The sequence below is a fragment of the Thermobia domestica genome, chromosome 10, assembly GCF_964235325.1.
Source record: "Thermobia domestica chromosome 10, izTheDome1.hap1.1, whole genome shotgun sequence".
NCBI classification, from domain to species: domain Eukaryota; kingdom Metazoa; phylum Arthropoda; class Insecta; order Zygentoma; family Lepismatidae; genus Thermobia; species Thermobia domestica.
Window position 1 is genome coordinate 232,008,852 of NC_137463.1, and position 15,117 is coordinate 232,023,968.

The 15,117-nt window shown below is 35.5% G+C and overlaps 1 protein-coding gene across 11 annotated transcripts in view; it reads right to left on the reverse strand.

Annotated features, from left to right (window-relative positions):
* The window catches only part of LOC145663063 (uncharacterized), a 287,238-nt gene that overhangs the window by 98,598 nt on the left and 173,523 nt on the right, over nucleotides 1–15,117 (reverse strand). The window contains exon 4 of one of the 11 annotated variants that reach the window (XM_081729239.1): nucleotides 2–6,994. The exons of the other annotated variants lie outside the window; for them this stretch is intronic. Coding sequence (XP_081585365.1) covers nucleotides 5,590–6,994 — 1,405 coding nt within the window. The 3' untranslated portion in view covers nucleotides 2–5,589. Of the gene's footprint in view, nucleotide 1; nucleotides 6,995–15,117 lie in introns of those variants that run through there. 11 annotated transcript variants of the gene reach the window in all.

Consider the following 15,117-nt stretch of genomic DNA (forward strand, 5'->3'; position numbering starts at 1 on the left):
AGAGGAAACCAAAATGATACTTTTTCTCCCTCGTGTGCTTTTAACATACAATTAACACAACACAAAGCAATGCACCGAATTATTCATTTATAGTACCTGAACAAATATTCTGTTGATTTATGTATATTGTATTTTGAACGTATAATCACATGAAAAAATCTCATACATGATTGCCCTAATCTATACTTGTCAGATCTCCGAGTGCCATCTAGAGTACTGAGTTCGAAATATATTCTACAGGTTTAGGAGCCAACGGGCTAAATCTACGGGATTCGATATTAAATTTATACCATTTATCCCTTACAATATATATTGAAGTTATTATTAGTTATTTAAAAAGGTAATATTTTCACTGTATTACAATTTATTTAATCAATTTAGTTCAAGTCACTTTATGAGTCTCAAAGGGAATGAAAAGGGGTCTAACGTTTTTAGACTTCTTTGTACACAACGTTCCTCTTAAAATGTTTTTACAATTGGTTCTTGGAACCTCAAATAACTACGTTTAAATTCTTTTTATTGTTGTGTCTGGTATTATCACGTGGTACCAACTATGTTTTCACTTAATGATTTGACTTAAAATTATTTCGATGGAAATTAACTGTACAATACGTTGTCCATTTCGAAACCTATATCAACATTTGATAAAAAGGATAATGTTATTTGTTGTAATTATGGAGAGCGATACATAACAAAGCAGATACATTAAAACCGTTCAACATAATCCAGTATATTCTTGCTATAAAAGTCAATAATGGATGTCGAACGAGTGTTTCGTGGAATGAAAGCTTTATGATCAGATGATAGAATGTCAAAAGAACTCACGATGGCTGAAATTCGTGTTCAGCTGAACTTGGAAATAACCTGTCAGTTTCCCCAAAACGGTTCCAGAAAATACGACAATATTTCAGGAGCGAGGAGCTCCAAAAAAATATGAATAATAAAGTGGGCACCTTAATCATTAATGTTTGAAATTAGTTCCATTTAATTCGGTACAGTATATGTTTGGGTAATACTAATCGTAGTGCTAGTGCTAGTACTAGTGGTTATAAGAGTTATAAAAGTAACGATGGTGAAAACGTGCAGAAACCTTCAGAATCAAGTTAAGTATCCTCACACAAATACCACTGTTTCCGGGCTTATCTTCAGTTCAATTTGGGAACTCGACCGTAGTCATAAGTATGTGACAAATTCTGGGACACACATTATTTAAGCAACAGAAACGAAAGGAATATTGGACTATCCCACATGCAAGGTATTATGTAAAATTACGTAACGAAGGACTTACAGTTGAAGGAAACAACTATAATATCAATGTAAATTTTAATAAATACATTTCTAGATAATGAGGAGATTATTGAATTATCTCAAAGCAATTCTTTTAATTTGAATTTTATTCTGCATAAAAATCTTTGATGATTGTACCACCAGTCAAGCTACACACTAGGTTCTTTTGAAATGAAAATGAAAATGAAATGAAATCTTTGAGTTTTACGTCCCACGGTTATGCCGGTTAGGCTAAAGGAGACGGTGATGATGAGTAATGAATGAAATGGTGGAATGAAGAAAGTGGGAGGAAACGGGAGAACCCCGAGAAAACCCACGCACACGGTGTTTGTCCACCACAAAGTTCACTTGGCGGGGGCTGGGATCGAACCCGGGACCCCAAGCACCAGAGGTGAACGCTCTACCACTGAGCCACCGCGGCCCCTCTTTTGAAATGAAATGGGTTCAAGGTGGCTCAGTGGTACAGAGCTTACCTCTAATGCATAGGGTCTCTGGTTTGATCCCAAGTATGTTTGTGGTGGACAACATCGTGCTCGTGGGTTTTCTCAGGGTACTCCCGTTTCGTCCCACTTTACATTTCCACCAATTCTTCTATCATCATTCACTTGTTTTAATCATCGTCCCCTTAGGCGAATGAGCATATTCGTGGGATGTTAAACTCAGAAGATTTCACTCACTTCCGAAATGAACTCTTCAGTTTTACGTTCCACGATTATGTCGTGTTGGGTGAAAGGTACAGCGATATGAAATGGTGAAAAGAAGAATGTGAAAGGAGACAGGAGAACCCCAAGAAGGACTACGTACACCGTGACTGTCCACTACAGTCTATTTGACGCGAGCTAGAATCGAATCAGAGACCCAGCTACTACTTTGCATATGGGACCCAGTGAACGCTCTGCTACTGAGTCACTAGAATCTTTCTAGACTCAAGTCATATGTAAATTAATGTTTTGCATTTAGCGTGTAAGGGCTATAATTGCTTACACTCCACTGATCTACTCGCTACATGACATCCTATGCTACGATTCCGGCTCAATACTTTTAGAAGTGAAACAGTATGTGAAAAAAATTTCCATCACAATTCAAATATTGCAAGTTTAGCTAAAAAAACATTCTTACTACAGGTACGATAAGAAATGTATGGTATCCCCCCTTTAAAAAAAAGTCAATACACAGTATAATATGAAAACTTTCTATAATTTATTTTGCTTATTCACATGGCCAAGAAACCCCCCTTACCCCAAAAAAAGCATTATATTGACGGTGTGATATTTCAAGTCTTTATAGTAACATAGAAATTGAAAATTCTTTAGAGCAAAATCATGTGAAACATCACCCAATAAATTTTGACTATTTTGAAATGAACAAGTAACTTGCTTTCTTTCTTGGAATGACCGAATATCGAAATATACAAATCCCGTACTAATATTATACGGGGAATTCTGCAGAATTGAGAAAATCCCTCGTATATATATATACTAATCAGAATGAATTGGATATACAAAACATGACAAATGAATACATATATATACGAGGAATTTTCTCAATTCTGCAGAATTCAAGAATACAGTTTATCGTTACGTCGATCGACTGAAAACTTGCAGCAATCTCTGCACGATGATTTATGTACTGGAGGTCCAAACAAAGCTATAGACGACGTTAATATTGCTGCTGTAGACATCAACTCCTTGCAGGAAGATACATGAATAACTTTGAGTAACTCTTTGTGAGGTTAGTGTGAATATGGTGCGTGGCCATTTGGAAGCAACCAATAATGTTTCAGTTTACTCCGACCGAACTTACATCAATTTCACAGTTCGAGACTTGCCATCAACTTTAAAATCCTCAACAAACACCACACTTTTTTACATTACATACACAAGAAAACATATATTAAAAACATGAATGTATTAGCAACCGATAAACTGAGACAACTCTACTAATGATATGCGCACATAGAAAGTAAGCAATTTATTAAAATATGACCACATGCTTCACTTAAAAAAAAAAAAAAAAAAAAAAAAACTGAGAATTAAAGATCAGTACATATTCAAACAGTAGACCATGCTATCAACATAAACGTAGCGCACATAGATATCAAGGAGAACGTTCACAAACTGCGACAGAAGGTTGAATCTGCAAATTTGCTCCCAAAAAGTGATAACTATTGGTGAATCATTAACAAAATTGGAATCCTAAATAAGTTAGTTGCTCGAAAACATGTACAATATAACGACCGGATTTTATTGTTCGAACATTAATGATAGTGCTGAATTGTCATACTAATATTTAACTACGTAATATCCTTATTGGCTACTTGAACTAAAAGCTCTCTCTACATTTTATATTGCGTACTATTGGTATTGAGATATTGCGTACGTATATTTAAGTTAAAAATTTATCGTATTCATTTGTCATGTTTTGTATATCCAATTCATTCTGATTAGTATTGTTTCCTAACTCTAAAAACGTATTACGGCTTTCAGTAACTTTGTTCAAATCTCTAGTTAAGATTTGAGTTGAGTTGAGTTGATTTTAGTTTAGCGTTTCTTTCAGCAGCGAGGCTGTATGAGTCGTGGACTTACTGATTAACGTGGAATCCGAACCACATGAGCTCCCGCCGGGAATCGAACCCGGGTCTCCCACGCCAAAGGCGCGTAGGCTAGCCGCTTAGCTACGAAGGAGCTCTCAAGTTAAGATTTGTTAAATAACACTTTGATAAAAGTTACTATGTGAGAAGTTAGTTTCCAGAGCTAATTACAAATCTTTCGTCATGAAGAGTTGCAGAGCAGAGTAAACAGAACTGGAAAGCTGCTATACAAAAGAGATTAAACGTACAAAAAATGTACACTTTTTAAATGAATGACTGATTAGTTAAAGTTACGGATATCATCAGCGAGGCTAACTAAAAATAATCGTATGATGAATTAGATTTACAAGAAAGTGAGTTATCTAAAATACGAAGTATCCAAAATCAAAGGAATTGTCCAGAAATTATATGTATGATAACCGAGACGCAGTAATCCAGTTTTAATCATCACAGATTCCACCTACTGTTTAAGTTTGATAAATGTGTTACGATTTTATCTACATCTATCTACAAAGATGTTTGAGTTTTGGATTTCTTGTAGCTCAACCTACACTTCGACTGTGAACACGTATTAGTCAAATTGACTTAAGCTGGTAACAAACCTCTTATCGCTTTTACTAGAATATATCAGTATTAGACTCAGATCACCTAGAAGAAATAACTACAGAATTCTAGAACTGATAATTTTATTTAGTTCTGCGGTTATTTAAATTCCGATTACATATTATTACTTTAACGATTCAAGATTATGCACCAAGGGAGATGGTGATGATAAGATGAATGATAACGATGAAATTATGAAACTGGGATAGACATAAACAAGTAGAGAAATAATTATGTTTAAGTCAAGGTAACAGTTAATGAGACTATCGGAAGCATGATAGATAATTAATATTGATAATGGAGAATGATGTAAGCTATATGCTGAATGGATGAAGTTGAAAGGAAAGTTAAATTTTAGTTTAACATATTGTTGATTAAGCAACAAATCCCACTTTAATGAAATTTTAGTTTAACATATTGTTGATTAAACAACAAATCCCAGTTTAAGTTATTTAAAACACAGTTTAGTATTAGAAAACATAAACATTAAAAAAAAAAAAAAAAAAAAAACACCAGAAAAGCGATGTAATAGTGTAATTATGTTCTTGAATATCTTCTGAATTTTTGTTGACGTCAATATTCCAAGATACGCAGGAGGTATGATTTTCATTCTTTTGAACCTTTTTGGAATAAATTTCGAAGATCGTTAAATAGGATGATCCCCACTTAATATTTTCTTTTTGAATATCATAAGAAAATTTGTAATTTTTAATTTTATCTGACACAATTATATTCGCCAGCGTATATTCGTCTCTAAAAGTTAACTTTTATGTGCCAAGCAGTTAGTGAATACGTAAGTATAGATGGACTTGACAAGGTTATTTACAGACGACACACACGTATATAGATTATCAAAGAAATAAAGAAACAGTATGTCATCCTGTGTTTTCCTCATGATTTATGAATTAGCATTATTTAAAGATTAAAAAGCTAGAAAATATGGCTAGAAAACAATATCATAATTTATACATATCTAAGCTTTCAACTATTACTAAAAGTACACATAACTTTTACATTCCAAATCCACAATTGCGAATTTATGACTATCATGTATAGCTACGTTTATAGATACTACAACACAATATATAACAACCAAATACATTGTACATTTATTTTTTTCCTCCAGAAGAATCTCTCGTGTGCGCTTTCCTATGGTTCTTCATAGTAGTTTTTGATGGAAATCCCTTCTTACAAATATCGCAAACGTAAGGTCTTTCTCCCGTATGCAGTCTATAATGAATAACTAAAGTACTTCTCTGGGTAAAACATTTCTTACAAATTTCACACACGTGTGGCTTCTCACCTGTGTGCGTTCTTCGATGTACTGAGAGTAACGTTTTCGTTCCAAAGAGTTTCCCACAAAGTTCACAAGAGAACGGCTTCTCACCTGTATGAATACGCAAATGGGACTTCAGTGATTCTTGAGTCGTCACTGCTTTACCACAAATTTCACAAACGAAATTCTTTTCTCCTCTGTGCATTGTTAAATGACGCCGTAAATGACTAAGTCTAGAAAATCCCTTTTTACAAATTTTACATTCATAAACTCTCGTTGGTTTATGAATTCGGGAATGGGCACGAAGACGAATCTTCAAATCAAAACTTTCGCCGCATACTTCACAAGTATATTTCACATCAAGGTGCCCATAGATATGATCTGTAAGTTTGAACTTTTCAAAGAAACCTTTTCCACATATATCACAAATGTAAGAGGTAGTATTAGTGTGTCTCTTCTGATGTCGTTCTAACTGTCTTGACAAAGTAAATTTCTTACCACACATGTCGCATTCAAACTTCAGTCCATCGGAATGAATTTTTTGGTGAAACATTAAACCATTATGTGACTTATAACCATTACCACATATAGAACAAACAAAGGGATTTTCAGTTTCATGGGTTTTTAGATGGTATTTAAGATCGTATCGCTTGAGAAATGTCTTCGGGCAGGAAGAACACTGGAAACGCTTTCCTACGTGGTATTTCAACCTATGATATAGCCATTTACCACTTGAACTTACTTGGATATTGCATATATTACAAAAATAATCCGGATTTTCGGCATTTTGTTTACCTTTCTTTTCCTTTGACACGTTTGGTGTTGAATTTAAACTGTCAACGTTTAATCCAGGCTTATCGACTGAATTATTTGTATCAGTTAATTCTGGCTGACAGCAGTCAGTATTATTCGATACTGTTCTATCTTTCACATTAGGCGTTGATTCTAGGACCGGCATCTGCGACTGCAATGGTGTAGTTTGTGGGATAAGTACCTGGTTATTGCCAGGGGGCCCAAGTGAAACTACGTAGAATGCAGGTAAAATCTGTGGCGCCAAAATAACAGGATTCTGACGAATAACATTTCCGGGCAAAATTTGCTTTGGTGTTTTATCACCAGATGTATTGGTTCCTCCCTTCTCTTTCATATTCTTTGGAGAAATTTCCGTTGCACTTTGGAATGATGTAACTGGTGAGGCAGATTTTAACAATGAATCTCCGCTTATACTTGAGATCACCCTAGAAGAGAGGAAACGAAAATGACAGAAAATTTTTCTCGTTGGTTTTCTTTTGATAATACTATTAATACAATAGAAAAACATTCAGTGTATTGATTATTTGCGGTACTATAGCAATAATTTTGTTTCACTTACAAAATGGAATATTATAACGAACTGTTCAAATATTGGAATATGGCTGTGTCACATCCGGATGAAAAAGTGAAGCTTAAACCTTGAAAATATTTCATATGATAAAATTATTTTTGTAAGAATAAACTGAAAGAGAGTGCGATTTACTTCTCTGTGCACATATTAAAACCATCTCTGTAAGTAGCGAAAGACATTTCTTTCTTACTAAATAAAATTCACTATGTGTTTTTTGGAAGTTTTATTCTCTGTTCAGTATCAGGGTGTACAGAGGTTGATTCATTTATATTGAGCCGTAGTTCAATGAGCCACTTACCTAGGAAATGCTGTGTTTCCACCACCGGTTGTGTTCGATGTGCAGACCACCTTTACTGACTTGTCCGGCATCGGAGTTTCCATTGGAGAAGACTCGTTCAAGCTGGGCCATGGGTATTGCATCCCATTCCTCTTTACAGGTGTCGCTTGAGGAGTCCGAAAGCACAATAGTCCTCTGGGCTGGCATCTGGATTCGTGACAAGGATGTCAGAAAATGGAATTGCTGAAATTCTAGTTTCCTGTGTCAGAATCACCGTGTGGTTGGATGTCTTGTCTTGATTCACGTCTTTTCCATACAATGCTGCAATTTCATGCTGGTACATTTCAGTCAGGACATGAGTCTTGTAGTATGTAACATTGATTTTGATGTTTCTCCTCATTTTCGGAGACACAGTTTGTCCGTGTAAAAGAAACCGGTTACAATCGTGAACCCTTTTGGGAAACTTTCTGCACACTGGCAGAAGAACGTGCTTCAGCCCTTGGCGCCAAAAGATCTGTATGTAATGCAAGAACAATGCAAGAACTTTAACACAGTATGTGAAGCAAATCCACACCTCATTGAAGGTAACAATGACATCGAGGACTATCACCCGTAAGATGACGTTCATACAGCCTACTGCAGTTCCTTTTTTCCGTTCAGCCACATGACATAGTTTCAGAGCGTGCATACTGCTCTCGCGAACGACCGTGAGGCGTAATCCTGTGAATGGCGCGGTTGATTGTCATCTGCGACGTGCAGCGTTTGCTGGCCATCGCACGCTGTTTATGGAGATTATTGGAGGTTATCATACGCCGAATCACACGCAATAGCTATGGGATTCTCTTTACGGAAGGCCGGTTTCTAGCTGATCGCGTCGGTGTAATGAGCCCAGGACTTTGTGCCGCATATTTCCATATAGTACTATTTATAGTGGCACGTCCTATACGAAAATTGCAGAGGTTTCGTTCCTTTTAAATCATTACATACGATCAATGTTGCTTTGCATCTGTGTCTTACTGTCGACGTAATAAAGTACTTTAATTGATCATATAGTGTATGTCTTCTTGCATCGAAATACGTTATTGTATACAAAGTAACCTACTTTTAGTCGTTATAACATGAACTACTCGTAAATAAAAAAAAAAAAAAAAAAAAAAAAATACTCTCAAGAAATAGAAAACACTCAAACGAAATTCTTGAAAATGCTTACATGAAAAAAACTAGTTTTTATCCCAAATACTTTTCCTACAACGATCTAGTAAACAACTTTAATTTTCAAACTTTAGAAAAAAGATGGATGTTGGACTTGTTATTCTTGTACAATCCGCGGCAAAAAACCTGCAACATGAGCATAGAAGTTTATTATGAAATGACGAAGTCTTTTGCTCCAAAATAAGTGTGCACGGGAAGAGGCTGAGGTTTATCCTGGCGTGATTCGTTCCACTTAGATGTTATGTTCATTCCCTGTGCTGTTAGGCGTAGTTTCACAATAAACTTACATCCTCATGTTGCAGGTTTTTTGCCGCGGATTGTACAAGTTGTTAAATAATAAGATCGATTGCATGGAGTTGGTCTCAAAAATATCTCTGCGGATTCCCACTTGCAAAACCAGAGCAGAGAATACAGGGACATTTTATTGTGCGAAAGCCAGAAGCAATATATTATTTAAAGCCCTATGTGGAGACTGTGTACGTTATATAATGACACTGTAAATAAGCTTGATAAAGTGGATGTATTTAGTTTATCAGAAAATAAGTTCCGATTATATTGAAACAAGAAATTTTATATAGAAATAATTAAGAATTTTATGTATGTAACATTTACTGTAGGTACACAACACTATAATTGGGCATTACGCCTGTTGTGTTGTATATTAAATAACTAAATAAATAAATAATGTCTTATTGGCTTATGCTGACTCAGATTGGCACCATCCTCATTAAACAAGAACTGAACGATGACTTGTTAAGTTTCTCTTATCGCCTACGAACCAGGTTTGTATAGTGTCTTTGAAAGTAAATATTTCAGGTGACAAGTAATATTTGTCCATGTTTAAGGAAATGAAGAAAACTGTAAATGTAAATATCGATCAACAGCAAAGCAGCTAAGAATATGCAAAATGCATTTTCGGTATCTACGAAACAAATGAATGGCGTATCTTCTGCAGAAAAATTGAGACATTAACACTAATAATAATAATAATAATAATAATAATAATAATAATAATAATAACAAATCTCGTAGAACTATAGTAATGTTTTATTGTGAAAATATGATAAAAATAAACACCCCTCCCCTGCTAAGACACCAAGCTCCATGGGAAGCCACAGCAATAAATTCACTAAAATTGTTTCTATTCAGATATAAAAATGATGAGAGGGCCACGGTGGTTCAGTGGTAGAGCACTCACCTCTGGCGCGTGGGGTTTCTGGTTCTAACCCAGCTCGTGCTAAATGGGCTTTGTTGTGGACAAACACCATGTGCATACATTTTATCGGAGTTCTCCCTTCCCCTCCCACTTTTAACATTTCACCATTATCACCCACTTCACCACTACCACCTTCTTTAGCCTTGGTGCACAATCGCGGGATGTTCAACCAGAAAAAGAGAAACAGAAAGCAATACAAGACGTTCGTTGTAAAAGTCTGTGCTATATAAAATCTTGGTTAAAATTTCAATTTGTAGTAAAAGTAAAATGACTAGTTGCTTCTCCAATCAAGTTCAAGCTATGATGTGCCGTCCCGGGTTCGATACCTGGCCGAGGAACATTAGAACGAACCTTAACCTTAAACTCTAGGTTTTCTCTATACGTAACCTTACTGTTGACAAAGAATGTAAATACAAATCAATCATACCAGCAATTACAAAAAGAAGAGAAAAAAAAGACAAATAGTAGATGGAAGAAATTTCTAGAGAAAAAGTTAAAAAAAAAAAAACTTTCAATATTTGTAGTTTGAATTAAAAGTAGTTTAATACTACCAGTATTTGAAGATGATGGTTATGTCCAAACAAAAAGCTATTTCGATTACTTTTTATTGTACGAGTGTAATTAAATTTCATTTTCTATTTTCTAATTTCACTTATTATTTTTAGGGAAAACAATAATCAACTCTGTATCAAAGAAAAAGTCACTTCTTTTCAATAACGAATTAGTGCTTTGTTCTTGTTCTTCTACATGAGATCAAAGTATTTCTTTCATTTAGGAGTCTTTTTTTTTTTTTTGTGTGTGTGTGTGTGTGTGTGTGTGTGATTATCTATGCCTATATTCTGCACCGTTAAGTGATGTTTAATTTCAACTATTTAAGATTGTTAGTCTATGTACTGCAGAAGATTGCCCACGATAAAAAATAGTAGATATGCACGGATTCCCAAACGACGCATTCAACCGCTGTTATGTCCCGTTACATTGCTGGCTACACTGTAACGGTATCAGTTGAGCACGATCCCTGGACCGATGAAAGTAAAAGTAACCGCTTTCTCAGAGGGGCTATTTGTGGAGTTTCCGTCGCCCACTATTACCGTTCAGTAACAATGAAATGGTGCAAAGAAGACGGTCTAATCGTCAGCTAAGTTGGTGTGGGTCTCATCATTCGACAATGTGCCTAACAGGTCCCTCTGGTCCGCGATCGGCCGGAAACTGAGAGAACACGGATCCAGCTCGCTTGAACCCTCAATAAAGTGCGTGTCATTAGGAAAGCAGTGACATAGGATAATTTCCCAACGTAGAGAAGTTTCAAAATACGACAGGGTATCTCAAAAGTCACTTTTTTCAACATCATCCGGAAGAACCTCGCATTGGAAGTATACGGACACCACCTCACAGAGCGCCACATCTAGGAGTAAGCTGTATGAAACATACCTTACAGCAGACAAGTGAAAATGGGTGCGTACCCTGGATGAGGGTGACCTAGATGAGATCAACAGAGTTCGATCCATTTCCTACCCGTCAAACAGACCATATGAGCCGTTCTGATTTTGTGCTGCAATAGAAAGGAAAGATTCCAAAGTGATTTCTGGAAAACTGTAGGTGGGAGATTGCTGTAAGGAAGCGCTGCCTCTCATCAAAGTGCCTTGCAACAATAAAGTCAATGCAACTTACTTCCAGGAGAACGCCTTGAGCCCTCTGTATGATGCACACATCCTCCATCTGTACAATGACGAAATTACAAATGTATGGATCTATATGGAAAGGCCTAAAGCCATTGTTTTTCACGGTCAGGGAAAGGAAACAAGAGTATTTTTCTGAAGCTTGTGTGACACAGATAAAATAAAATAGTAAGTGATTTTCACCTTTCTTTACCTCGGGGACAATAAGTCGTGCTTGTTGGGTGAACTATTTGTGATCTCAAGCACTCTTTTTCCTCCTCAGCGCGAATGATGAGGATTAATATTACGAAATACGTCAAAACATTAAAAATTAAACCCTCACCACAGCTTCAGGATGGGGATGGTATACCAGAAAACAGCATCCCTCGACTATGGAAATATAATAGAACTCTTGCCGCGATTTTATCAGTACAATTAAGGAATAATATTGTGGTTTAATGTGTATATTCCATTCTATATTTGTAAGGTTAAAATATCATGAAGTAATGAACATTGTTAAATGCAGAGATGGATAAAGAACTTAAAACATTTTGGTGCTCCCTATAAATGTTATTTAAAATACAAACAATAATAAACACAAAATAACATTTTTCTTTTCAAAATTAAACAAAACTCACTGTAAGATGAAAAATAATGCTTATTTTTTTTTTAACTGCGAAGTCCTTATTCAGATCCTCAATCATTATCTCTATCATTACTGCTATTATTATATTTACTTTGACCAAGGAGGTATATTCAAGAAGTTCTGAGTGACTGACTGATCAATATTCAGGCCAAACCTCTTAATCTAGAAACTTAATATTAGGACAGGGCATGTGATTTTGTGATGTAATGTATCACAAAGGAAAGATTTTTAGAAATTTGACGGAGAAAGGGGAAATATCGGTGGTAATAATTATATTAAAATGTCTATATCTCCGAATTACTGAAGGTTGAAGACATGGAATTTGGCATATGGAGTTCTCATTTAAAATAATACGACGCATGTTTCAGCGTTTCTTGATATCTGATCTAGAAAGGAACAAAATTGGTGGAAACAAAGATTACAATTATTAAAATAAGATATTTATATCTGCGAATCTGTTAAGGTTGGAGACATGAAATTAGGTATATAACGGAAAGGGGGTGAAAAGGAAAAACGGGAAGTAATTATAATTACTATAATAAGACTCCATGTCTCAGAAATCTCTTAAAGTTTAGAGACATCAAATTAGGTATTACGACCTCTCATTTAAAATAGTCAGCAATAATTCAGTGTTTTTTATATTTGACCTACAAGAAAAGAAAATGAGATGGGATTACAACTATAATAAGGCAGCCATATCTCGAAATCCCTTCGAGTAAGACATGAAGTCTGGTATTTGTATATTTTAGGTATTTGAAATAATTGAAAAATGTGTTCCAGCGTTTTTTGATACTTGTCCTAGATGAGATAACACATGTTTCAGTGGTTTTAGATGTTCGACCTATAAAGGAAGGAATAGAGTGGAGATGCTTCCTTAAGATGTCCATACAAGTTGCTCAAATTTTTTGGCAAAAAATCGAGTTTTATTGAATTCTATATGAAAGGTTCACAAGAAAGAATCCAAAATATTGCCCACAGTAAAATATGAGAGCATTTGCTAGTTATTGCATATAACTGTATGTATTTTTTTCTTCATTTAAATTGGGGGACTCCTTTTGCGGATCCTAGTTTAGTTGTGCCATTTGCAGTATTGCACCATATGGCCCATGGTAAATTCGACTATGGAAAATTTTCTGGTGCCCCATTCACTTGCTGTCCTCAGCACGTGTTTATTTTGCTTAATGGTTAATCTACCCTTGCTTAAATGCAACGGAATTCTGTATTACTATTTATCAAGAAATTATATATACCAGGGATGGCCTAACCTTTTTGGCATTGGTAGCTACTTTTCATTTTAGAGGTCACCGGTGGTTTAATTACACTGCTCTGCATTTTGAAAAAAAGTTCCGATGATTTTGGTTCAAGTGGCGTTTTCTTAACATCAGTTTTCCCCCATCACGTCACGTTTTTCTGGAAATGGGGAGGTATATTTATATCATTGTGTACAAATTACATTATAATATAGAATACATAATTAGGGCTGTTCCTAATTCCGGAATTTTTCGGAACGGAAATTCCAATTCCGGAATCGGAACAGTTTCAAGACATTCCGGAATTTCGAAACGTTCCGGAATTTCGAAACGTTCCGGAATTTCGGAACGTTCCGGAATTTCGGAACATTCCGGAATTTCGAAACATTCCGGAATTAATTATTGAAAAAATAATTTTTGCTGTTACCCCGAACTGAGAGGTGTGCGCAAAGCTTAGCTTTGAAACTGGATATTGATTCCGCTGTGCTGAAGGAAGGAGTTTTGGTCCACGGCAACTGGTTTGTTTCGTTCTCTAGATCCGTTCACTGTGAACGATTGCGCATAAGATTTGGAACTTTGTCTGGTTATCCATAAAGTCTCAATCATAAGTGATTCAGTGTAAATTCCGTGATTTTGTTTGTTGCAGAAATCGGAACATAGAAATTCGAGCTAGTTCTTCCCTTTAGTTTGGTTTATCTTCCAAGAAACACCTTTTTTATAAACCACTTTGTGTATTCTTTTTTAAATGAATACCGACTGTACCTTTTCCATTTATACGAGGCAACCCTAACAAGAAATTGAACTGCATATCTTTTGATGTATGGCCATTGTTAAGTATAAGTACCTGAAGGAGGGGCAGAGAATTATTTAAAAGAAAATACGATTTTCAGTAATTAAAGGGATAGGATAGTCTGAAATATTTGAAAAAATTTTGACCAGTATTTCCGCTGGCCCCACACCCCTGCTTACTGGGAGGGAAGTAGAAATTATTTGTCAATAATCTAAAGAGGAACATGATTCCCAACCCACCGACGTCCGTGCTTTGTTGCTAGATTTTTTTTCTTGATAGTTGGTTGATGGCTTGGCATTTTAATTTGTGATAATCTGCAATAGTGCACAGAATATTATTTTGCTAAGTCAAGTGTTTCCGTTTTGTGAACAAATAGATCATTTCGTTGACTAAAGCTTGACGTGCATATGTAACATGACGTGAACACTAGAGTATAGTTTTCGTGGCATTTCAGTATGCCATAGCATAGCATACGCTATGAAGCAGTGTCCTTTTGGAAATAAGACGCTTTTGTATTAAACAATCTGAAATAATACCCTACAAGGAATAAAAGCGAATTTACATGACGTACCCAAAGCACCGAATTTATCGCGCCAAAATCAAAGTTTGGCTTGTGAGCTTGTTACTTGCAAATATAGATAGTAAAAATATATTTTAATTACGGAAAAAGAAAAATCAAAATGGCATGGCGAAAAATCAAAATAAGAGAAAAATCTCCTTAACTTTTATTAATGAATAAAGTAGAAATAATATGGGAAAAGAAAGCACTGAGGTCATGGATCGTCTCATCAGAACTAACTATAACGAACTATTCAAAAGTTACATATAAAGCTGTACGGCCAGGACTCTGCCTTTCTACATCTTTACACCTACGCCTCTCGCGCGACAGTTTTATTTTTATTTTTAGCCTTAGTTGACTAAAAATAAA